Source organism: Notamacropus eugenii, chromosome 4, assembly GCF_028372415.1.
Source record: "Notamacropus eugenii isolate mMacEug1 chromosome 4, mMacEug1.pri_v2, whole genome shotgun sequence".
NCBI classification, from domain to species: domain Eukaryota; kingdom Metazoa; phylum Chordata; class Mammalia; order Diprotodontia; family Macropodidae; genus Notamacropus; species Notamacropus eugenii.
Window position 1 is genome coordinate 21,859,040 of NC_092875.1, and position 27,131 is coordinate 21,886,170.

Sequence of the window (27,131 nt, forward strand, 5' to 3'; positions counted from 1 at the left end):
AACAGTTCATTTGCTCTACACAACGCCCTGAGAGGTGGCTCCTGTCCATACCCCACTGACCTGACGGTCTCTCACTAGCCCAGCTGGGTGACCTTAAACACATCTTGTACTTTCTCTGGGACTCTGGACCCCACAGCCCCTACAGACCTCTCAGCAGCTCCCCTTTAAGCCATGTGCCTTCTCTCAGTCGCGTCTCCCTAGTGCAGCTTGTTTGCTGGTCTCCCCAGTAGACTAGGAGCTCCTTGAGGACAGTCACTCCTGATTTTGTTGGGGTATTTTTGGAGGGGGAGGTGTCATCCCAACTGCCCCACAATGCCTGGCACATAGGAGTAATCACTTAGTAAATCTTTGTTGCCTTGGTTTCCAGGCAATTTGTGCCCTTGTGTCTTGGGTTCAAATTCTGGTGGGCCATGTACTACCTCTGTGACCTTGGGCAAGTGCAGTTTTTACAAGCGATCTGCCCAAGGTTACATGGATTGCAGGTGTCAAAGGCAAAATTGGAACCTAAGTCCTCTGTCTGCAGAGCCAGGGCTCTTTCCATACTGGCCTCTGACCTGGGTGTGGATCCTGCTGCTACTGACTACCTGCATGACCCTGATCTGTGTCCTCATCTGTATAATGGAGTGGTTAGAGTCACTGGCCTCTGAGGTCACTTCTTAAGTGACCAGACAACCTTCTGAATTCATATCTGTGCCCCAACTCTGAAGTATCAGTCCCCATCAGTGGCTCCCAAGGCCCCAAAGCTTCTCCACCAATTGGGGAATTCCTGGGACATCCTCAGACCTCACCCTGTCACACAGATGCAACAACTTTTATTGGCTGGGAACAAGACTCCTTCCTCCTCAAAGCCTCCTTATTCCCCTGCAAATACTTTAACAGCACAAAGGCTGGATTCTTGTCAGGGCCAAGGCAACCCAGGGAAGCCTGTGGGTGGAGAGACTGCAGGGAGACAGTCAGCCTGGCAGCAGCCTCCACTCTGCCATGTGGCTCCAAGTGGGCAGGGCAGCAAACCTCTTTGGGACTCAGTTTACTCACCTGGACATGAAGAGGATGCTAATTAATATTCTTATTGTCCATTAAGGTTTGCAAAGTGTTTTACCTATTCATAATCCTTACGACAACCCCCTGAGTTATATCATTATCTCCATTTTACAGTCAATCAATCAATTTATTAAGTGCCAATTGTGTGCCTGTGCTTAGTACTAAGGGTATAAAAAAAGGCAAGACAACTGTCACAGATCTTCTCCAACTTTTATCATCTTCCTGTTTTGTCATGTTAGCCAATCTGATTGGTGTGATGTGGTAACTCAGAGTGGTTTTGATTTGCATCTCTCTAATCAATAGTGATTTAGAGCACTTTTTCATATGTCTATAGATAGCTTTAATTTCTTCCTCTGAAAACTGCCTGTTCATATCCTTTGACCATGTATCAATTGGGGAATGACTTGTATTCTTGTGAATTTGACTCAGTTCTCAATATATTTAGAAATGAGGCCTTTATCACAGACACTAGTTGCAAAAATTCTTTCCCAGTTTTCTAATTCATTGTTGGTGGAGTTGGGAGCTGATCCAACCATTCTGAAGAGCAAGTTGGAACTATGCTCAAAGGACTACAGAAATATGCATACACTTTGACCCAGCAATACCACTTCTAGGACTGTATCCCAAAGAAATCATAAAAATGGGAAATGGTCCCACGTGTACAAAAATATCTGTAGTAGCTCTCTTTGTGGTAGCCAAGAACTGGAAATCAAGGGGATGCCCATCAATTGCAGAATGGCTCTACATGTAGTGGTATATGAATGTAATGGAATACTATTGTGCTGTAAGAAATGATGAACTTCAGAGAGACCTGGAAAGACTTCTATGAACTGATGCTGAGTAAAATGAGCAGAACCAAGAGAACATTATACACAGTAACAGCCACAGTGTGCGAGGACTGTTTCTAATAGACATATCCCTTTAGAGCAATGCAAGCACCTAAAACATTCCCAAAGAACTCTTGAGGCAAAATGCCATCTACATGAAAAGAACTATGAAATTGGAATGCAGAATGAAGCAGACTATTTTCTCTTGTGTTGTTTGGTTTGGTTTGGGTTTTTCTCATAGTTTTTCCCATTCATTTTAATTCTTCTATGCAACATGACCAATGTGAAAATGTGTTTGATAAGAATGTATGTGTAGAACCCGTATAAGATTGCATGCCATCTCGAGAAGGGAGGTGGAGAAAATTTAAGACTTATTGTTGAAAACTGAAAACAAATAAATTAATTAAAAAACAAAAAGATCAGACAGTCCCTGCCCTCAGGGACCTTACAATTTAATGGGAAAGACAACAAATATATACAAAGCAAGCTCTATACAGGATAAATAGGAAATAATAAAGTAAAGAAAGGGATCAGAACATGGAGGGATTAGGAAAGCCTTCTTGGCAAAGATGGGATCTGAGTTGGGACTTAAAAGAAGCCAGAAAGGTCAGGAGTCAGATTGGAGGTGGGAGAGTGTTCCAGACATGGGGGACAGTCATCAAAAATACCTGGAACCAAGAGACAGAGAGTCTAGTCTATGGAACTGCCAGGAGGCCAATGTCATGGGACCCAAGTGTATAGAAGGGGAAAGTGGGGAATGAAAGAGATTTTTCAAGGCCACACAGCTAGTAAGTGTCTAAGGTAGAATTCAAAACTATATCCCAAGTTCCCTCTTAGAAACATTCTTGTATTCTCTGTTCTAAGGCCCCTCCCAGCTCTGACATCCCCTGTTTTCAGGCCCCTCCCAGCTCTGACATCCCCTGTTCTAAGGCTCTTCCCAGCTCTGCCATGCCATAGTCTAAGGCTTCTTCCAGCATTAATATTCTGTATTCTAAAGGCCCTTTCAGAAGTCCAGTGGGGAGGGCAGAGAAGATATCCAAAATAAGGCAACTTTCTCAATGTCGCTCAAAATCATTTCCTCCCCCTAAAGACAGGCTGTTCCTATAGCTCTTACTTTGAGTAACCCCTAGTTTAGCTCTGAACTTCTTGAAAAGTGGCATGATATAGGAGGAAGGATGTACACTCTGGAGTCAGAGGACCTTGATTCGAATCTCCTCTAGGTTCCTGGCAAGGAAACATTGGACAAGTAGCCTCAGTTTACTCCTCTGTAAAATGAGGGAGGTGGACTAAGATGAACTCTGAAGGCCCTTCCATTTTTGATCTGGCCAGGCAAGTCAAAGCAAAATAAATAACTACTTCTAAAAGAGGTTACTATACACTCCTGAGAGAAAAGTTTATCCACTGGACTGTAGATTTATGACGTCTTTAAGTAATTGATCAATGAGCCTTCATACAAATCCCAAAGCAGAAAGGACTTGTGTACTTGCTTTAAAAAAGAATTCATTCTTTCCCACTTCCATTTACAAAATCCTATTATAGTAACTAGCTCAATTAAGCTTAGGGATAATATAATGGCCCCAAAGAGAAACACATGGTTCTCTTCTCTGCTGCTTTAAGGAAATTATTTTAAATGAAAAGTTATCCATTTCATCACAATTGCTCCATACCCCAAGGTGGGAAAATTTCTAACACTTAGGCAAAGATTGGGCTCTCTGCCTTAATTACATTTAGGTAAGTATCACTTTGTGATTAGGGCAAAATTCAGGTTTCTGAAAATATTTGAATAATAATACTACAAATTATATTAAGAGGGTTTGAGATGGATACCAGAAGGTGAAATTGTGGAAAAAGCAGACTTTTTCTCAAGATTTCTCTTAGTCCTGGAGTAAGTGAGTACAATAGTGGCATCCTCAAAGGTCTCCTGGCCAAGATTCCAGTAGGGTCAATGGCCCTCCTCAGGATATGCATTCTCTTTCACAACTCTGTCTTTTGGTTCTTTCTGGCTCAGCTCTGGATGTCCCTGCTCCTTCCCTTCAAAAAAAATCAATCAACTGATAAATATTTATTAAACATCTGTTATGTTCCAGGCAACTGTGCTAAGTGGGATACAAAAAGAAGCCAAAGATAGTCCCTTCTCTCAAGGAGTTTATAATTTAATGAGGGGGGGATGACATACAAACAAATATATTCAAAGAAAGCCATATATAGGATAAATTGGAAATAATTAAAAGGGGGAAGGCTCTAGAATCACAAGGGGTTGGGAAGACTGGTAGGATGTTAGTTGGGATTTATAGGATACTAGCTTCCTGATCCTCTTCTCATTCTGATTTGGATTCTTCTTTTTATATAGTTCCTCAAACAATGGCTTTGATTGACTGAAGGAGGTTTACAGGCCCTGCTCATTCAGATTGATTAAACCAATGAAGAAATGTTCTTATATAACAAAGGTAATTGCCCTTTAAGTGGAGTTGGATCAATTAATGGAGCCCCACTCTTACATTCTCCCCTCATTCCAGTTTCAATATTTCTTGACCTCAGTAAATTTACTAGACTGTGTTTGGCAAAGACCATCATCCCAAATCCTTTGACATTACATGCCCTTAAAAATCCATACAATGTTTTACTGGAGTCTCACAACAATCCTGAAAAGTCAGAAGGGCAAGAAGCATCATTTTCATATCACACAGATGCCAAGGGAGGTTCCAATCAGATCAACTGTGGAAGAAGAGGTATCTCATTATAAAATGATTCACAACTTCACAAAGAGACAGCATTCTCCAGATTGAATCAGATTAGCCAGACAGGGTGGTTTGGGTTGGGGAGGGGGTGATAGACAAAAAGAATTCATGGGGGAAATGACAGAGGGCACTTTTAATATAGACAAACAACAACACAATTCCACAGAGTTTAGAGATTTTTAAAAAGCTCTCTGCTTTCTTGAATTATCTTATATTTACTCATCAGATAAAGCAATATGTGTAAAGAATGCTTTGCAAACATTAAAGTGCTACACAAATATATTTTTCAATGGAGCTCAGATAGAAATAGCCCTACAACAAATCACTACCCTTATTCTTTCATATTTAATATTCTGTGAACTCTTGCAGGAGTGCATAAAATTTTTGTAATTGAATATTATTATTTTCTCTATATCTGGAGCACAGGAATGTTGGATTTGCAGGCCTACAAATGCATTTCTGGAATTTTGAACTGGTGGGCAGACATTCCAGAAAGCAATTGGAATGATGCCCCAAAGTCGCATACTCTCTGACCCAAGGATAACTCTATTAATCCTATACATGAAAGAAAGATTTAAAAAGGACACATGTGCATCAACATTTATAGCCACTTTTTTTGTGATGGCAACAACTCAGAAGTAAAAGAGTGGCCATCATTTGGGGAAATGGCTAAACACAGTATTTGAATGGAATGAAATAGTACCATAAGAAGTGATGAAAGGGAGAGTTTCAAAGAATCCAGGAAGACTTTCGTGAACTGATGCAGGGTGAAGTGAGCAGAACCAGAACAATTTATACAATAAGAACAACATCCTAAAAACTTAACTTTGATCAGTGAAATGACCCACCATGATTCCAGAGGACTCATGGGGAAGCATTCCCCCTTACTCCTGATGAAAAAAGAACAAAGTCAAGATATAGAACAAGACATATATTTTTGGACATTGCCAGTGTGAGAACTCATTTTTATGATTATGCATATTTTTCTTTCTCTATTTCTATTTCTCTTTCTAAAAGGGGCAGGGGATGGAAGGGAGAGAAAACAAGTCAAAATTTTAAATGGCAGATATGGATGGAGTCAGAGGGACTGGGTTTGATCCTGTTTGCTACCTGTGGGATCTCAGCCCCTCTGGACCTGCTTCTTTATCTGTAAAACTGAGAGCACTAGATTTGCTGAACTCTGAGGCTCCTTTAAGCTCTGACTCGGATTCTGTTATCTGTAATATATGCCTCCAGAAGTATGCAAACTCCCTGAGGACAGGGAACGTCTACGTTTTGTTGAAAGGCAGGGTCTGCCTTTGTGTCCCCAGCATTTAGCATAGTGCCTCGCATGTAATAAGTGCTCAATACATGCCCAGTGAAATGAACAGAACACAAAGTACTTTCCTCACAACAAGCCTGTGAAGGAGGTAGAAATCCTGAGAGGGACCAGAAGGAAGGAGTATATGGAAACGCATTCCTTGCTAAATTTGTGGAAGTGTGGTCTAGCAGCTAAGAGTCAAAAATAAATAATAGCAGCTGCCATTGACACCATCTTTTCCATTTATTATCTCCCTGAAATCTCACAACAACCCTGAGAGGCCAAGAATATGCGTGTTCTTATTCCCATTTCACAGATGAGCATACTGAGACCAGGGGAGATGAAGCCAGGACTCAAAGCGTAAGAACTTTCTACTATAGTACTATACTTCCAGAGCCAAGACCCAGGATCTGAGCCCCACCATTCACCATCAGGACCTTCAGCCAGTCACAGCAGGACTCAGCAGGACTCAAGTTTTAAAACTAAAATGCTTATGCCTCCAATCTACACAGACTTTGTCAGGTTAAACAGGGAGAGCAGATGAGAAGCAGAGATGGTTTGGAAGCCAAAAGTTCTATGGAAATAGCTCACCTCTTTCTTATTTAAGCTATGGGTGAGGCACGAAGGGGAGCATCATTGGGAGGTGCACAGGGAGAGGAGCCAGAGCAAGGCTAGAGGAGGGGAAGGAAATCTGGGGAGCATTCCAGTGAACAGACGTAAACACACTGGGAGGGGAAGATGAGCTAATTAAGTCCAGAAGAGAAGGAACCCAGAACCAATTTGACTCCAGCACAGTTCCTCAGGATAAGAGGCAGGGGTACAATGAAAAATGCTGTGAATTTCGAGTCAGAGGATTCAGCTCCTGCCACACTGGACCCTCCTATAGGTCTCAATTTCTTCACCTGGAAAATGAATTGGTTGGATTAGCTTGCCTACGATTTCTCCTTTGATGCCCCTGGTGGATGATCATCATCATATATTTCAAGCTGGAAGGAACCTCAATGGTCATTTAATCTCAAAACCCTTCATTCCTCATGACTTACCCATGACTGCACAATTCACAGGATCATATAGCTAAAGATGAGGGACTTCAGAGGTCAAACTAGTCTGACTCTTTCATCTTTCAGATGAGAAAACTGAGGCCCAGGGAAGTCCTGAGATCATAGACATGGTCAGCCCAGGGTCAGCTGGTAATCAGCAAAGCCAAGATGCATCCTCTGACTCAATTCTGCTAAATCATGACTTGCAATGGTTCTCTCTGATCCCATCTAAACCCTAGACCTGTCCCCTCCAGTTCTGGAGAGTTCCTTAAAAAAAAAAAAAAGTGATGGACATCATCATGACAATACTCTTGACTTCCAGCAGCAGCATCGCCACTGCTCACCCTGCCTGCCACAGCTTAACCGGAGAATCCCAGAACATTTCTTTGTATCCTCAGCCAAGCTTGGGTCTCCTGCCAGTTCTGACCTTGTCCAGGCCAGCATCTCTCCTGTCTCAGTTCTCCTCAGGGAAACAATCTCCTCTGCTTCCCCTTCTACTAGAGGCCCTCCTGGACCTTGGACAGTTTAAAGAGGATCATTAACTGTGAGTAATGTCTGTGCCTACTTGATAGATAAGTTTCTAGGGCCCCATCTTCTGCAAGGAGTACAATCAACACCTATTTCCATACACTTCCTTTGGCCTGATTGTCTTCTGTTCTCTGCCACTCTTGGAAATGTATTTGGAGTATTTTTACAGTGTGATTTAAGGTTCTCCTGAAGGAGTTTTCTGGTCATTTTCTCTTGAGCACTAGAAGACTTAGGGGTCAAGGTCAAGGCTATTCCTGGGACCACAGCTGGGTGGCATATTAACCTTCCTGAGCCTCTGCTTCCTCATCTATAAAATAGGAATAAGACTGGCCTCACCTCCCTCCTAGAGTCCTTGAGGGGGAGTTGTTTTTTTAACCAGATTTGTGATATCATGGATATGGGATGCTCCCAAGTAGAGGTCACCCTCTCCCAATGCAAGTCCACGCTTTCTCTGTGACTTCTAACCTTAATAAAGGGATTGTCTATGGCACCAAAAAGTTCAGTCATTTCCCCAGGGCATGCAGCCAAGATGTGGCAGAGATCAGATCTGACCCTGGGTTTTTCTGGCTCCAAGGCCAGATCTCTATCCATGTGCCATGTTTTGTCTCTTCAGAATTCCATGGCGGAGTCCCCATTCACATAGAGTTCCATGATGGGTCCCCCTTCTCAACCAGAGTAACTCCCATCATCAGAAAGGCATCATCTCTAGCCAGCACCACCATGCAAGGCAGATTCTTCTCCCAATGATTCAAAAGGAACCTACGGCAACTTAGCAACTGTGCTGGGCTTAGCCCTGAGGTTGGACCTTTCATGGAATCCATAATGGGAAAAAGTATCACATATGGGCTCCTACCTACTCACTCCTTAGTTTATTATCTGAAATCATGAATTTTTTATTGAAATGTATTGATTAAATGGATATTATATTATGTTATATTATATTGTATTAAATCATATTAATTATATCATATTGTTATATATAATATATGTGATATATAATTATATTATAATAAACAAAAATTATTATCATGAAATTATCTCCAAGCACCTGCTCTGAAGAAAACTATCCCTGAGGACTGGGATCCTGATCAGGAAATACACCTACACAAGGTTCTGTGGTGGAACCTTACTGCACACAGGAGAAGTCTCATGGCAGACACACTTCTTGTACACGGTTCTACAGACAAATCACTTTGTTATCCAGAATTCTATGGCCAAAGCTCTAGTCACTGAGAGTTTCAAGGGAGACCTCTCATACGAAGAAGAGTTCCACAATGGCATCCCAAGCCCAAACACGCACACTCCATGATAAAAGCATCCTTCTCCCATACATACACATAGAACCACCACTCACCCATGGAGAATTTGTTCCCAACCTGTGGTAGAGTCTTCCGAGGTCAATTTGATTTGATCAGTCACAGCTGGACACAGTGTACCTTGACCCCAACATAGCGATGACATTTTGGTCCTCTTTAAGAACAAAGGACAACCAGCATGCAGGAACACTTCCTCCCACACCAGTATGGATGCATGGTCCCTTTTCACTGAGTTCTTGTGGTAAAATCTTCCCTTATATGTAATTCAGTGACTTAGCTTCCACCTGTAAACTCCATAGTGGAAACCAATTCCCCTCGAGTTTCATAGTGGAGTCTGTTCTCGCCCGGAATTCCTCATCCCAGAATTCCAAGGTAGAAGCTTCACACGATGGCAGAGTTCCATGGTGGATAACCCAACCACTGAGATATCCATGATGGACTAACACATGTTTGAGACATGCCCCCATCTCTGCCTCCCAAAATGGCACCAAGAAAAAAATGATCAACATTTGAACCTTCTCAGGCTTAATACAATTCTCTTCTCAATTCATCAAACACAACCTTAAAGGTATGGTAGTCACACTCAACTCAGATTACAAGCAAATGCTTCTAACCACACCATTTACTACTCAACACCAGCCACAGAGCGATCCAGTTAATCGTTGACTAACAAACTATAAATAGACACAATGCATTATGTTTCAAAAGACTAAAGTGAGCTTTATCCAAACGCTTGCCATAAGGGGCCCTGGGATTTCCTGGGGCTGTTATTACGATGTTTGTAATAAACTTTATCATGTCCCACGTGCTTCATACATAATAAATCCCAGAACCTCAAACCCCGAGGGCTCTCAGAGTCCAACCCACACCTGAGAAAGAATGCCCTTTATGATAGACAATAAGGTCATCAAGTCTTTTCTTCAAGGCTTACCTCTCAAAGCAGTCCCTTCTACTTAAAGTCAGTTAGTCCCAGAATGGTAAATGACTTCCAATCTTTTTCCTGTGAGATGCATAAATCTGGGCTATGGGACTATTGTACTCATGTCCTGTCTCTCCAAGATGGACCAGCTCATACCCTGAAGATACCACATTCACCTAAAAACTCCATATGCAGGATCCTTGATCTAGGGCTATAAGGGTCCTCAATAGTCACCTAATCCAACCTTCTTCATTTTACATATGAGGAAATTGAGACCCAGAGAGGGGATATGATATGTCTAAGGTCACAGAGGTAATGAATGGCAAAGAGGAGATTCGAATTCAAATCTAGGACATGGCTGTTTCCCCAAGTGAGGGGAAAGGTTCAGGGAGAAAGGTGAAGGAGAGGGAAAGGGAGGATATTGTTGCCATACTGAGGGGAGCCTTGAATGCCAGGCAAAAGAACTTTACTGGGAACAATGGAGCTGCTGATGAGAGAGTCTGGTCTAACTCCCTTATGTAAAATTAGGGGTTAGGTTGAGGTCCTCTTCAGCCTTCAATCTAGGATCTTATAGATTCGGTTCTTAGAAGTGATATCTCCGGGGTATGAGCTGATAACAGAACCTCAGGGAAAAGATTGGAAGTAAATGGAGAAGAGGGATCAGGGAAGAGGGAAAGGGAGATAGAAGATGGGAAAAAGTGAGCCACATCTTTATGAGTTATTTACTAATAAAAATAGTTTAAATTTATATAATGCATGAAGGTTTACAAAGCACCTTACACTTCTCTTAATAAATTAGCTCAGCCATTAGGTCACTCAGTGGACAGAGCACTGGACCTGGAATCAAGAAGACCCACGTCCAGATCTGGACTCAGACATTTTCTAGCTGTGTGATCTTGGACAAGACACTTTATCTTTGCTTGCCTCAATTTCCTCATCTGTTAAATGGAGAGAATAATATGACCTGACTCACAGGGTTGTTGTGAGGATAAAATAAAACATTTGTAAAAAGCTTTGCAAGCTTTAAAATGCTACATTATCATCATCATCATCACTGATCCATACAACAACCCTGCGAGCTAGAGACTACAGTCATTATTATGATCACCATGATGGGGAAACTGAGGCCCAGAGAAGGGAATCCACTTGCTCACGGTCATGCAGATAGGAAGTATCAGATGGAAGATTCCAACTGAGGAATACCGTTGGGACAGTTACCATCCATCTCCAGTAGACTCTATGTTCCTTGAAGGTAGAGACTGCTGTTTTACCCCTCCCTCCCAAGTGGCTTTGCTCTCCCAGCACCAGTCAATTACTGCCAAATACTTGTTCAAATAAATTTGTTTGTGGAATTCTTTCAGTAGGACCTGATGCCTTCTGGTTGGTTCAAGGGAGCACTCAGGGGCCCATAAGCAACAGAAAGAGTAAGAAAAGACACACTGGGGGAAAGTGGAGGGATGGAGAACAGCAGAGGAAGAAAGTGGCCTTTCCTAGGGAAGAAAAGATAAAAGAATCCCAAGCCTTCCCAAGACATTTGACTTCTCAGTTTCTTCCAAGGCACCTTGCAGGCATGAATTCTGACTTGTCCACCCTAGGACTAGAGACTATTTGTATCAGCTGCTGACTGAGGAGAGGAGACGGGTTAGGGACGGGGCTGGGAGCTAGGGATGCTGTCAGGGAGGGGATGGAGCTTCCCCTCCCAGATTCATTAAAAGATCCTGTCCCTCCTTTTTCTGGAGCTCACTTTCAAGTCTTAAAGTCTCAGGCAGCAGAGTATGGTCATCCATTCATTGATTAAATAAACATTTATTAAATACCTACTGTGTGCAAACTATTGGCAATAAACATTATTAAGGATCTATGTCAAATCAAGAAGTGCATATTATGTTCCAGGCAGTGTGCTGAGGATATAAATAGAAGTAAAAAAAGACAGAGCCTGCCCTCAGGGAAATTCTAATAGGAGGAGATACCACTTAAAATGATGAGGCAGAGGGAAAGTACCCTGGGGACGGCAAGGCAGAGAAAGAAATCAGGAGCCAGGTGTGTACAGAAGCTGTGCTGGGAATGAGGGTCACCTCCCAGCCCCCTCAGGGACAGAAGAAAGAAACAGCCAGAAACCACCCAGGATTCTGTGGTGTGAGGGGCTGCACTGGAGAAAGTACTCGATTCTGAACCAGAGGTCAAGGAAGGAAGGAAGGGGAGAAAGGAGGGAGGAAGAGAGAGAAGGAAGGAGGAAGGGAGAAAGGGAGAGAGAGAGAGAAGGAAAGAAGGAAGGAAGGAGGGAAGGAGGGAGAGATGGTAGGAGGGAGGAAGGGGAGAAGAAAGGAGAAAGCAAGGGAGGTCCTCTTCCTCCCTCCTTCACTCTCTCCTTCCTTTCCTTTCCTTTCCTTTCCTTTCCTTTCCTTCCCTTCCCATCCCTTTCCTTCCCTTTCCCTTCCCTTTTTTCCCTTCCCTTTCCTTCCCTTCCCTTCCCTTCCCTCCTTGCCTAGGAAGCAGAGTTGTCCAGTTTAGCTAGAGAATAGAATATGTGGAGAGACATAATTACAAAATAAAGTTGGAGAGATCATTTGGTGCCAGACTTTGGGGAGCCTTGAATGCCAGGCAAAAGAACTGGAATTTTACTTGGGAGCCATTGGGAACAAAGAGCCATTGATGATTTTTGAGCACAGAACTGACATAACCCAATTTATGCATTAAACAAAAAGATTTTTCTGGCAGCAGTATCAAGGAAGTAGGAGAAACTAGAAGCAGAAGCCATTTTAAGAGAATATTCCAAGAGTCCTTGCCTATCCACCAACCCCAGACTCATTGACTTCAGTATGTCACCTCCCTGGCTCAAGAATCTACAATGGCTTCCTATTGCCTTCTCAAATGAGGAACAGAACGTTAGATGTTGTCTCAGATGAGAATGTGGAGTGCTGGAGAGAGGGAAGGCAACTTATCAGTGCCCAAATTCCTCTGTGAAACATTCTGGGCTCAACACAATCTAGTCATGCCCTCCCTTATCAAACCCACTTCCCCACATCTAGGTTCTTTGTCACTTTGTACAATAGAGTCTTGTCCTAGACATTCCTTTAGCTATGAGTCCCTGGAAATATGCCTTTTCTCAATCCAACAAACTCTTAAGGCAAAGTCAGAGCACCCATCCTCTTTGCCCAGAATTCCCCGCAGAGACTGAATATTAGGGAAGCTGCAGTACTCCTCTCTGCTTTGGACCAGAGGAGAAAAAACAAAGGTAAAAAACAATGGATTTGGGGCAAAAGTCCAGTCTTTCTCATTTCCTATCAATCTTCTCCTTGCCTATTCACTCCAAACTGGTCCCCCAGCTGTTCACCATGGACAACATCATCTCCCTCCTCCAAGCTTTTGCACAGGCACCTCCCCATGCCCCTCTCTCCTCAGCCTTATACAGCCCCCAGCTTCTTTCATAAGTGCCACCTCCTCCACAAGGCCTTTCTTGACCACCATCCTCCACCTGGATTGTTAGCCCTCTCTCCTAGAAATTACTTCATATGACTTTAAGTATACTTTGGATTTACTTCTCTATGTACAAGTAGTATTCTTTCCTCACTCTGTCTAGCAGACTGCAAAATCCTTGAGAGCAGAGGCTGTTTTTATATCTCCGGCACATAGTGGGCTTTTAAAAGTTGCTCTCGTCAAAACTCTAGGAAAACCTAGATTTGAATCCCAAGTTCATTACTTACTCCCTTGGTGACCTGGGGCAAATCTCCTCCCTGAGCCTCAGTTCTGTCCCCTGAGACAAGAGCTGGTGGGATGAGATAAGCTCTGAGATAAACTTCTCACTCTAAACTTAAGATTCTATCCCCAATAAAGCCCCAGATCCCTCTTCTTTAAAACAAGGGGGTAACACTAGGTGGTCTCTGATGCCCTTCCAGCACCAGCTCCATGATTCTACAAGCCTTCTCTGGGCCTCAGTTTCCCTTTCTGAAAAATCAAGGGGGAGCAGTTGAACTAGATTTCTGTATTGTTCCTTTCAGCCTAAAGTAAGCATGTGAAAAGACAGAGAAACAAAACATCTCTTTAAATCAGGGTGGTCGGGAGAAACTGGGAAATAACCCATCTCATCTCATTGCCCTGGAAGGAGTCTGATTTCACCCTTGTTTTGCCTGCCAAGAGCCCAGTTCTCCAAAAACTCCATTCTCTAGCAAGATTCAATAAATCTAAAATGGAAGCCCTGAGGGTAGAGAGACTATAAGATTCTCAAGGTTCTTAAAATCTCTTATCAGTAATGACCAGAGGGAGTTAGTACATATTAAATACCACAGACTCTTAGCGACCTTTGATCTCCACCATCACCACCTCCATTCCACAGATGAACAAACTAAGGTCAAGAAGGGGAAGAGTGTTTGACCCAAAATCACACACTGGGTTATTGACAGTGTGGAGCTGGCTGGGGAGAAGGAAGGAAATATATATGTGTGTGTGATGTTGTTCAGTCATTTCAGTTGTGTCCAACTCTTCCTGATCCCATTTGGGGTTTTCTTGGCAGAGATACTGGAATGGTTTGCCATTTCCTACTCCAGCTCATTGTACAGATGAGGAAACTGAGGCAAACAAGGTAAAGTGACTTGTTCAGTGTCACACAGCAAGTCAGTGTCTGAGGCTGGATTTGAACTCAGGTATTCCTGACTCCAGGTCTAGTGCTCTATCCACTGTGTCCTCCAGCTGCCTCCAAATCTTCTCAGCCTAAATAAAACCATCAGACAGGGAGCTTAAGCCAAGGAGGACGCTGCAGTTTTGTTTTGGTTTTTTAAATCGGGGAGACATCAGTTTAAAGATGGCAGCCCACACTCTTTCAAGCACCCGGACTGTCTTGTGGACATCTGATCAGGAGACATCAAGGGCCACCGCAGGCCATCACCAAGATCAGTAGCTACTGATCCATACCCAGAGAGCTATGGAGTCTGAATGCTGATTGAAGTTCGCTTTTTTCACCTTTTTTGGTTTTTTCTTTCTCTTGTTTTTTTTTCTTTGGCTATGATTCTTTTTTTCAAAACATGACTAATGTGAAAATATATTTAACATGATTGCACGTTATAATCTTTATCAGACTGCTTGCTGTCTTGGGGAGCGGGGAGGAAAGGGAAGGGGGGAGAAAAATTTGAAATTCAAAATCTTATAAAAACGAATATTGAAAACCTCCTTTACAAGTAATTGGAAAAAAAATACTACTGAGTGCAAAAACCAAAAATGATCAATATCTCCTGGAAGGCACATTTCTGGAGCCCCAAACCATGAAAAGCCAAGATGCTCATCTTTTTGCATAATTCATGAGGAGGGCTGCTTCTGTCTGCAGGCAGGAGGCATAGTTGCAAACAAACTGATTGGAGTAAAAGACATAGAAATTGGAAAATCTGAAATATTTCACCAGATTCTTCCAGCCTTCAAGTAGTCATGGAATATTTATTGAGCCCCAGCTGTGGGCAGGTTTTTTTATGTTATATCCAAACCTTCATTTTGCATATGAGGAAACTGAAGCCCAGTGAGTGGAAGTGATTTGCCTAAGGTATCCCAGGCAGTGACAGGTGGAATTTGGACCCAAGACCTTCCATTGGACTTTCAGGTTTCAAGAGCCAGGCAGGGATGCCTACAACCCACCCAACTCATCTCTCCCCTACTCTCATCCCTACCTTCATCTCCTTCTTTGCCATGTGGTAGGATAGAAAGTATACTATATTGAGATTCAAAAGCCCTGGATTCTCATTCTAGTTCAGTTATTTACTATCTGTGAGAACTTAACCAAGTTCCTTCTGCACTCTGACCTCAGTTTCCTCATCTGTAAAATGGAAAGGCTCAATGGCATGGCTGGCTCTAGATCTATGATTTGCAAAATGACACAGTGAGAGTAGATGAGCTCAAAAATCTCTTCTAGCTTTACATAGGTGGTCCTCTCATTCTCCCACCTTTATCTCTCTTTTGATTCTTTCCATACTTCTCGAAACCTTCGTCTGGAAGCCCATTATCCTAATGGAAGGCAGTAAGGCACAATAGGTTTGAAGTTGTAAGACCTAGGAAGGAATCCCAGCAGTGCCACCATTTTTAATGTGACTGTGGATCAGATAATATCTCTGGGCCTCAGTTTCCTCCTCTTTTAAAAATTGGAGGTTGAATTAGACAAGACCTTTCCAGCTCTCTAAATCCATGATCTTATGAATGAATCCCCAACATGCTTTAGACTAGGGGTCCTTAACCTTTTATTGTGTTGTGGACCCATCAGTAGTCCTGATGAAGCCTACAAATCCCTTATCAGAAGAATGTTTTCAGATGTACAAAATAAAATACACAAGATTAAAAGTGGAACCAAAGTTTGAGGAAAATTGTAATTTTTTTCCATCCAAATTCACAGACCCCCAGAAATCCAGGTTAAGGGTAGCTAGCATTTAAATAGCACTTTTACGATTTACAAAGCATTTTACATATGTTATCTCATTTGATCCTGTGCAATGGGTGCTACCATTATCCCCATTTTAAAGTTGACAAGCAGAGGTTAGGTGACTTGCCCAGGGTCACACAGTAAGTGTCCAGGATGGAGTCGAATTCAGGTCTTCCTGATTATAACACTAGAAATCCGAGCACTGTACCACCTAATGTCTGAATCTTCCTTGACACCCCACTGTCTCTTTCAAAAGTGAAATTCCCATTCCTTCAAGGCTTGAGTTTCTGCCTGGGTGAGTTTCCTCCTCGAGAAATGGATTTGATTACTTTTAAGGTTCCTCCTCCTAGCCATAAATCTATGATTCTGTGATGTCTCAGCAATCTACTCTGATAAGCTAGAATGTATTACAGAGTTTCTGTCATACTGGGGCAGGCATGGAGGGCAGGATTGGAGATGAGGGAGATTCTCAGTGAAAACCACCAAGTCAACAGCAGTTGGTCATGCTCCTTCTGGGAATACCTAAGAGCCACTGGGGAGGAAAGTGTGAGCCAGTTTAGCAATCCACCAGGCTCTATTAGTCCTATTTAGGGAACCTGATGCCTTAAGGAAAGCATCTTGGGAAAGCTGTTGCTCGGTTAATCTGCCAAGACTGAAGTGATACCAAGGCTCCAGGCTCCCCAATGACCTTCTCAAGGGTCAATTTCCCCCAAGGCACCCATCCACCTTCCATTACCACAGACTCAGAGAATGTCATCCCTGGAAGAACCTTGGAGAGCACCCAGCCTCTAATTTTGATCCAACTTAATCTGTCAGGCATCCATTAAATTTCTGTTCTAGAGCACCAGGGTTGAAGTCAGGAAGACTCATCTTCCAGAGTTCAAATCTGGCCTCAGACACTTACTAGCTGTGTGATCCTAGGCAAATCATTTCACCTTGTTTGCCTCAGTTTCCTCATCTGCAAAATGAGCTGGAAAAGGAAATGACAAACCACTCCAGTATCTTTGCCAATTGGACGTGACAGCAGCAACTCTATGAGGCACAGTGCCATAAGTCAGGAATCCAAAGACAAAAGCAAACCAGACCCTGGCCTCAAGAAGCTTATATTAGACATCTTTACAGATAAGGAAACTCAGGTCTGGAGAAGCGAAATTACCAGCCCAAAGACCCAGCAGCAGTAAAGAATAGAGCAAGGTTTCTCTTTTGGTGCTCCCAACTCCACATTCTGCCCTCCTTCCATCAGATGGAAATGCCCTTGTCCTAATGAGGGGTTCCTTTGTGTGCCATGGACCCCTTTGGCAGGCTGCTGGAATTCATGGATCTGTTCTCAGAATAAACTGATGGTGCCTATGTTCATAATCAAAAAAATATGAAATTTCAGTTGGAAGTTTGTGATAAAGATATCTTTTTTCCCATTCACATTCACTGACCCAAGTTAAGAACTCCTGTCCTGGTGGAATCTTTAGTAGTGTTCTGGCTTTAGAACCTGTAGCAGTTAAAATGTAAGGGATGTGGGTAAGAACAACACCTGTCCAGGTACATTTGGTCCCTGCGTCATGTCCCTCTGGTGAGGCTTTTCTAGCGATGGCCACCAGATTTTCTGTGACCTACTTAGCTTGGCCAGACTTTGTCGTACCCACCCACCCCCACCACACAGACACACAGACACATACACACAGACACACACACATCTGTTCTCCCTTCCCCTTCAAAGGCTCTGCCCAGTAACTGTGCGCTAAAACAACCCGACGGACAGCTGCTGCTCCCATTACTTGGCAGCTACAGCTCTGATTCTGAGCTACACTATTTCCTCTTCTCCCTTGAAGCTGCATTTTCCCACCTGCTCCCAGTCTGCCCAGCACAGGCCATCCCCATCTCAACCTCATGGAGGCCCCGCCCCTCCCCCACCTCCCAGCTCCAAGGCCAACAGAAGCACCAGAGGGACATGATGGTTCTTTTATCAAATCCGCAGCATGTGACCCAAGGCTTAAGGATAGTTGCCACAGCAACAAAAAATAGTCCTTCGCTCAGCATCACCCAAACAAAATGAAGCAAGGAGGCCATGCAGAGGGGAGTGGGATTATGGGAATAAAACTGGCCTGAATGGCATCCTCCTCTGGCATGTCTGAGTGCTACCAAGTCCATGTCTGCACACAAACAGGGCTGTGTGACTCTGGCAAAGTCACTTCCAGTCCTCTCTGAGTTCCCTCCCCTCTCTTACATTCTGAGTTCTAAGACCCCTCTCAACCCTGACATTCCCTGTTCTAAGGTCCCTCCCAGCTCTGACATTCCCTGTTCTAAGGTCCCTCCCAGCTCTGACATTCCCTGTTCTAAGACCCCTCTCAACCCTGACATTCCCTGTTCTAAGGTCCCTCCCAGCTCTGACATTCCCTGTTCTAAGGCCCCTCTCAACCCTGACATTCCCTGTTCTAAGGTCCCTCCCAGCTCTGACATTCCCTGTTCTAAGGTCCCTCCCAGCTCTGACATTCCCTGTTCTAAGACCCCTCTCAACCCTGGCATTCCCTGTTCTAAGGTCCCTCCCAGCCCTGGCATCCCCTGTTCTAAGGTCCCTCTCAACCCTGATATCCCCAGTTCTAAGTCCCCTCCCAACCATGACATCCCCTGTTCTAAGGCCCCTCTCAACCCTGACATTCCCTGTTCTAAGACCCCTCCCAGCTCTGACATTCCCTGTTCTAAGGTCCCTCCCAGCTCTGACATTCCCTGTTCTAAGGTCCCTCCCAACCATGACATCCCCTGTTCTAAGGCCCCTCTCAACCCTGACATTCCCTGTTCTAAGACCCCTCCCAGCTCTGACATTCCCTGTTCTAAGGTCCCTCCCAGCTCTGACATTCCCTGTTCTAAGGCCCCTCTCAACCCTGACATTCCCTGTTCTAAGACCCCTCCCAGCTCTGACATTGCGTGTTCTAAGGCCCCTCCCAGCTCTGACATCCCCTGTTCTAAGGCCCCTCCCAGCTCTGACATCCCCAGTTCTAAGGCCCCTCACCAGTCATCATAAGGTGGTAGTGTTTATTCTATAATAACCTCTCACAGCTATCTACTTCCTACCCCATGCCCCCATATTTTTTTCTTCACCTCCAGTGCTAGAGGGGTGGAATTCAATGATCTGTATGTACCTTTTGGAGGTTCTCCCCATAGCTCTTCTTTTAAAATGCAAATCCTCTCAAAAAGTAATTGAACTAATTAACTAATAAGTCATTCAACTAATTGAATTAACTCAAGTCGTAACTGAACTCCTAAAAAATGTTGTAACAATGACTTACCAGAAACTACCGGTGGAAAGGACAAGGAAGCCTGTCAGAAGACAAGGGCTCAAGTCCTGGTTCCACCTCTTGCTGGTTACAGGACCTTGAACATGTCCTCTAATCTCCTAGGCCTCAATCTTTCCATCTATAAGATGGGGGTGGAGCAGGATAAAGATATCGTACCCTCCAACTTCTCTCACAGGGCTGTTGTAAGGCTCAGATGTGGCAACATATGTAAAGGGCTACACAGATTATAAATAATAATCATGATGACCAAAGCCTATCCTGGAAGAAGAGATATGAGCGTGCCCTTTCCTCCCCTCTTTACAGAAGTGGGGGCCTACGGGTGCAGAATACTGCACGTGCTATCAGACTTACCTCATGCATTGGTTAGTTTTACTGAATTTATCCTCCTCCAACTCTCCCCCACAACTTTCTATTACAAGCAGTGGATCTCTGGATGGGGGAGAGAGAGGCATGGCTAAAAGTGAAGGAGATGTAAAAGCAAGAGCTCTTCACAGTTTTTAAGCTATAAAGGACTAAACAAATGGGGGACATTATTGTTACTGATGAGAAGGAACTAAGGACACTCAGTATTGGTGACCTTCCATATACTCTTGTGTACATCTTCTACGTGCCATACATACATACAGCTAGAGACTGAAGTGGACCTGGAGTCTGGAAGACCTGAGTTCAAATCCTGCCTCACACCCTTACTAGCTGTGTGGCCTTGGGCAAGTTATTTTAACTTCTGATTGCCTCATCTGTAAAATGGGGGTAACGATGATGACGATGACCTCCCAGGATTGTTGCGAGGGTCAAATGAGATAAGATTGGTTAAACACTTTGCAAACTAAAAAGCGCTCTATAAATGCCGTTACTACTATTATTATGCCTATTTATAGATATAGGTTGTCTCCCTGTTAGAATATAAACTCCCTGAAAGCAAGCACATTTTCTTTGTATCCCCAGGGCTCAACACTGTGCCTAGCACACAGTAGGTGCTTAATCAATGCTTGTTGACTAGCTGATTAGAGTATTTTAAGGTTTACCAAGCACTGCCCCTAAATGCATGTATGGCAGGGAGAGACATGTTATCCCCATTTTCAAATGAGGAAACCGAGGTCTAGAGGAAGTGATTTTGAAAGGAAAGAGTCTACTTCCCACCTCATCTAAACAAATCAGGCCTTGGCTTCTACTTTTCTCTTGATTATCTGATTTCTGCAGGCAAAAGCCTGGTAAGGCTATAATCTACTCAGCAAAGATCAGAGGGTTGCCCCCAGAAAATCTGGGCCAGATCAGTGTCCTTCCTTGGCATCTTCCAAAGAATAGGGGGGAAAATATCAGACCTCAAACCCTGCTCTAAGAAGCTTAGAGCGAAAAGAATTCTGACATCGTTCCACTTTGGACATGGACTCATCCAAAGCAGCATGGAACAATGCAGAGGGGAAAGGATTGTTTTGGGGTTAGGAAGATCTGGGTTCAGATCCTGCCTCAGTCACTAGCTGGGTGACCCCTGAACAAGTCATTTCACCTCTATTTGCCTCAGTATCTTCATCTGTAAAAATGTGGGAGTTGAGTTACATGATCCCTTAGGTCTCTTTCAACTCTAAGAATATGATCTGAATTCCATCTCGTCCAAGAGTTCTTAACCTTTTTGGTGTCACAGGACCCCTCCACCTCCCTGCCACTGCTTTGGCAGTCACTGGTGAAATTTATGGACCTCTTCTCAGAATCATGTTTTAAAATAATTAAAGGAAATGCCAACTTTCAGTTGAAAGCTAATAAAAATGAAAATGTAATTTTTCCCTATCTGAGTTCAAGGATTCCCTGAAATTAAGAGGCCTGTGGACCCCAGGCTAAGAACCCTTAGCCTAGGACTTGACACAATGGAAATAGCAATTTTTATCTTCATTGGAATGACATCGTAGGGTGATGTTTCAACTTGTGTATAAATTGGATTATAGTGAGGCAGGTGACTGTGAAGTTAGAGGTCCTGGGTTCAAATCCTGTCTCTGACATCTACCACTTGTATGACCTTGGGCAATTCACTTTTGTCTCTCTGTGCCTCAGTTTCCTCCTCTGTAAAATAAGATGGTGTAATGGATAGAGCACCACGTTTGGAATCAGGAAGACTCATCTTCCTAAGTTCAGATCTGGCCTCAGACACTTAGTAGCTATGTGACCCTGGGCAAGTCACTTCACCCTGTCTGCCTCAGTTTCCTCATCTGTAAAATGGGCTGAAGAAGGAAATGCAAACCACTTCAATGTCTTTGCCAAGAAAACCCCAAAGGGGGTCACTGAGTCAGACATGACTGAACAACAACAGAAATAAGGAGGTTGAAGCAACTGCTCCCCGAGACCTCACCCAGCTTTAAAATAAGGATCCTAACAGCCCCTTGTTTTTGGGCAGAGACCTTTAGCACTGAATACAGGAGTCAGTATCCCAGGGATACAGGCGAGGCTTTCAAGTTACAGCAAGCTAGCTGATGCTAAGAAACTGGAACCAGCTACATCTGCAGCCTCTGTTTCCTGGATCCAGACACGGGTTCAGACTTGGAGCTCTGGACTCTGCCTCCGTCCTTTGAAGCTTCCTTCAGCACAAAGGAAAAAACAGAGAGAGACCAAGCAAACAGAGCACATCCAAGCTGTCAGTACAGGCAGGGCTGGAAAGAGCATCCAGGCTTAGCAGCCAATCACTGCCTTAATTATACCCCCCAGTGTCAAACACTGGTGGATTTGGAAAAGGTTAATTCTTAGTCATAGGATTTTAAGCTCAAAGGCACCTTCCAGAACATTCAGTTCAATTTCCTCAATTTAAAAATAAGGAGACTGAGAATTGGAAGGGGAAGGGGAGTGCCTTGCTTAAGGTGTCACAGGTAGTAGGCAGCAGAACTCAGGTCCTCAGCACAGGACCTAAAGTAGGGAAGACCCGAGTTCAAATCCAGCCTCAGACACTTACTGCCTGTGTGACCTTGGGCAAGTCACTGCACTATCTGCTTCCAATTTCCCAACTATAAAATGGGGGCAGCACCTCCCTCCCAGGGTTATTGTGAGAATCAAATGAGATAATAATTTTAAATTATTTTAATGAGATAATAATTTTAATTTTAAATATTATTTATTTAAAATTTTGTTTTTAATGATTTATTTATTTACAAATTTATTTATTTAAAATAATTTATTTAAATCATTTTAAAGTGCCTGCACAGCACCTGGCACATAGTAAGCAGTATATAAATCTTAGCTAACATTATTGCTATTATTACGCTCTTGCCAACGTGGTAGATAAAACACTAGGCTTGTAGCCAGGAAAACATGAGTTCAAATCCTACCTAAAATATTTAAGAGCAACTTGACCCCTGGCAAGTCACTTCACCTCAGTTTTCTCATCTGGAAAATGGGGATAATAATAGCACCTCCCTCCCAGGGATGTTGTCAGCATAAAATGAGATAATATTTGTAAAGTATTCTGTGAACCTTATAGCCCTATCTAAATGCTAGCTCTTATTCTTACCTCATAATTTTAGCTTTCAAAGGCAACATTTGGCTCTTTCTAACTTGTATTCTGCATTAGGTTAAGTTTTTCTTTTGGGGACAAAAGATCATAGATTTAGACCTGCAAGGGATGTAAAGAGGTGATCTAGTCTAACCTCCGATTTTAAAAATAAGGAAACTGAGGTCCAGAGAAGCTATGACTTGCCCAAGGGCACACAGACAGTTGGTGGCAGAACTCAAAAACTCTAATTCTAAATTCCATCCTCCTTAGGGTTCACCAAGTTCCATTCTCCTTCACTGACTAATGAGGAAACTGAATCCCAGGGAGGGTATTTGGCATTTTGTTTTTGGGGGCAGTTGAGGTTAAGTGACTTGCCCAGGGTCACACAGCTAGTAAGTCAAAAGCTAGGCAGATTATACAAAAGCTAGATTTGAACTCTGGTCCTCTTGCCTCCAGGGTCACTGCTCTGGTTCCAAGCTACCTCTCCAGGCTCATCCTACATTATCCCTCTTCATGCAATCTTTGGTCCAAACTGGCTCCATCTCTCATCACCACACCTTTGCCCAGGCTGTCCCTCATGCCTGAAATGCACTTCCTTCCCACCTCTGTCTATGAGAATTCCAGTTTCCTTCAAAGCTCAGCTCCAATGCCACCTTCTCCAAGAAAGTCTTTTCTGGTGCCCCCAGCTTCTAGTGCCCTTTCTCCCCAAATTATCTTATTTGTGTGTGTGTGCATGTGTATGTATATATACATGTATTACATATAATCTATGACATACATACATACTGTATAATGTATGTTATATATAATAGAGTGTATAATCTGAGTATTACATGCATGATATGTATTATATGTACATGTTATCTCCCTCATGTCAACATGTAAGCCCTCTTGGAGTCAGAGATGTTTTCATTTCTGCTTCTGTCTCTCCGGTGCCAAGGATCATATACAGAAACTGGTGGAAGGGACCTTAGAGAGTATCCCAGTCTCTTCCCCTTCCCACTTTATCCCGGACTCTACCCCTGGTACTCCAAGAACTGAGCTTTCTCATGGCTCACCTGGAATCAATTCCCAGTAGAACCCATTCCCAGGCAGTCTCCACAGTCTTCCACTGAACACATGCCCTCCCCTCCCCAAAGCTCCCTTTGAAGTGTCTTCCCCTATTGGCCTGGAAGCTCTCACAGGGCAGGGACTTTGTTCTGCTTGCTTGCATTTGCATCTCCAGCACTTAGCACAGCGCCTGGAACACAGCAAGCATTTGGGAGGTACTTTTTCTTACATTCTTTCATTCATTCATTCATCTAGTCCAATCCTCTTGTTTTCTAGATGAAGTAAAAGTGCCAGATGAGGACAGTGCCTCATACATATTAGGCTCTTGAGAAATGCCTGTTGATTTATTATATTACATGATTTATTATTGTTATTAGGATGTAAACTCCTCAAAGGCAGAGTTTGGTTTTGTCTCCATATCCCCAATGTTTAGAGTAATGTCTGCTCCCTAGAAGGTAGTAGGAAATGGGGACTGGATCTGTGATGGATATAAGGTACACATCTACATACATGCACACATGAATATGTGTACATATACATGTATATGTGTGTGTGCATGCTCACATGCATGTGTGTATACAGACACACATGTGCACACATACACACACACATCCTATCCAGTAAGGATGACGACATGCTTACCAATGGAAAGACCTTCTCTGCAATACAGTCTAAAAGAATTGACAAGAGTACTACAAAGTTAAGTGACTTATCTAGGGTCACCGTTCCACTTTTGTCTTTGGATGCCCAGCGCCTAGACCAGTGCCTGGCACAAAGTGGGCACTTAGTAAATGCTAATTGATTTGCATATCGATAATGACAAAGCCAGGATTCAAACCCAAAGCCCTTGACTTTAAATCACTCTCTTGCCTCACCAGATCAGTCCAATCTAGAGCTGTAAGGGACTTCAGGGACGGTCCAGTCCATTCCCTTCAATTTGACAAATGAGAAAGCTAAGATGCTGAGAGAAGGGACTCATCCAACATTACAGGGGTGGCAAGGGTTCGAACCCAGATTTTCTGACGCCAGATGCAATATTCTTTCTCTGTGTAACCAATAGATCTAAGAGCTAGTTTTCTAATTACCAAGATAATAAGGCTCCCTGTTTCAGACACCATTCGATCTGCTCTCCAGCAAGAGAAGGGAGGAGTGATGGCAGAAGAAAAGAAATCCAGCAACAGGTCCTGTTCTCCAGATCTCAATCTCTCCGCCAGTCTGGCAGCACTGGCCTCCATTGCCATGCTGTGGGGCGGAGGGGAGGTACCAATGTCTCCAGCTTTCTATCACCCCTGGCCTGCTACTCCCCCGCCCCAACTCCCCTTAGGACCACACCTAGCACTCAGACTGAGAGCCCATGCAGAGACATCCTATGCAGGAGGGTCCTCAGACTGGCCAAGCTCTTCATTTGCATTCACCAGGCAAAAAAAAAAAGAGCATGGATCGGTTTCATCCACTGGTGGGGGGAGTTGGTGTGGACCAAAGCCCACATTCTTCTGGGGGGAATCCAGTCTCCTTAACCCAGGAGATGATGAATTGCCCATCTCCCCCAAGTTATATAGCTGGGGAAGGTGAGGACACAGTCAGAGGCCACAGCCCACCTCCTTCCCCATGGCCTGGGGGGAAATTGGAGAAACAGCTGGTTAGCTGTTCAGTGGTTCTCCAGTCCAGAAAGAGAAAAAGCTGGGAAACCATCCTCTTCACCCAGCAATCCCGGCAGCTGGAGTAGAAGGCCCTCAGAGGTGGAACCAAGAGTTCGGGGAGGGCTGGGGAAAGCCTGCGATCTGGACCTAGCCCTCTCTAAAATCTCCAGCTGCAGAAGGCCAGCACCCACAACCCAAAAGCACCCTGGGTCAGTGAGCTGAGCCAAGCCCCAGCACGCATACCCCTCCATTCCCCGTCTGATGACAGTAGCCCTACCCACACACAGTAAGGGACCGCCCCCCCCCATCCCCAAGCAGGTGCTCGTCCAGATAGGCAACCCCAGCTCAAGCCCCTTGCCCCTGCAAACAGAGAAGCAGACGCTCGATCGCAGCACCCCGAGGTGCTGTTACCTGGAGCACCGGCCCCTCCTCTCTTTCCCTTACCTCCCACCGCCAAATAAGCAAACCGGCATCCAGATGTGCCTCAGCAGCTGTAGCAGCACTCTTAGGCCCTCATCTTCTCCCCCTACCCCAAAAAAATCACCATCCAGCTACGGCCCCCTCCCATCCCCACACGTCTGGCAGCATACACACCACCACCACCCCCCCCCGCCCCTCGCCAGGGGTCCCTCCGTAGCTACCTCTTTCTTGACGGTGCGTAGCAGCCTCTGACGGGTCTCAGCCTCTGTAGGGAGAAAGGAGGGAGGGGTCTCGGTTAGGTGGGATTTTGGGGGCCTGGGGCGCGGGGGGTGGGAGGCTGCGCTCCCTCGATCGAGCCCTTCTCTCCTGCCTGCAGTCCGTACCTGCCGGAGCCGTGGCCATGGCGTCTCCGTCTCCGTCTCCGTCTCTCCGTCTCGGTCTCGGTCTCTGTTTCTGTCTCTGTCTCTCCTCCAGCTCCCACGATCCTTTCTGCAGCAGCACCTCCGGCAGCAGTGGCGGCGGCGCGGGCGGAGCCTGGAGCTCGGAGGGAGGGTGCAAAATGACCGCTGGTCGGCGTCCGCGCGACGTCAGGCCCTGGGCAGCCGCTGGGGCCCCGCTACCCAGCCCCTTTCTTAAAGGGGCTCCCGGTCCTGGAAAAGGGGGTGGACTAGAGAGCTGATGCAGGGTTCTAGGTTTCAGTGGTCCTTTGAGAACATCTAGTGTAAGCACAGTAAAATCTCAGATTTAGAGGTGGGAGGGACCTTAGCAACCATGGAGACCAACCCATTTTACAGATGGAGAAACTGAGGCCCAGAAGAGTCCTGGACTCATAGATTTAGAGTTGAAATAGATCTTAGAGCCCATCCCATACTTTTACTTCATTTCAGGGTGAAAAACCATCCCCCGAGAAATTGATGTGATGTTCCCTGGGTCACACTGATGGGCAGTTTGAACCCAGGTCTGCTCTGGTATTTATTAGCTGCGTGACCTTGGACAAGTTGTGTAATCTTTCTCAACCTCAGGGGATGCACACCGTAGACAGAACCCACGGGAAGATCTGAATTCGAATCCAACCTCAGACACTTACTAGCTGTGTGATCTTGGGCAGTCACTTCACCTCTGTTTGCCTCAGTTTCCTCATCTGTAAAATGGGAAT

General features: G+C 44.4%; 1 protein-coding gene across 2 annotated transcripts in view; it reads right to left on the reverse strand.

Moving 5' to 3' along the window:
• Nucleotides 1-26,498, reverse strand: part of LOC140499120 (small G protein signaling modulator 1) — a 112,452-nt gene extending 85,954 nt beyond the window's left edge. For both annotated transcript variants that reach the window (XM_072600137.1, XM_072600135.1), the window contains exons 1-2: nt 26,359-26,498; nt 26,197-26,240 (exon numbers count right to left, since the gene is read on the reverse strand). In XM_072600137.1, the coding sequence (XP_072456238.1) occupies nt 26,197-26,240; nt 26,359-26,377 (63 nt within the window). In that variant the 5' untranslated portion in view covers nt 26,378-26,498. The remainder of the gene's footprint in view (nt 1-26,196; nt 26,241-26,358) is intronic.
• Nucleotides 26,499-27,131: the final 633 nt, after the last annotated feature.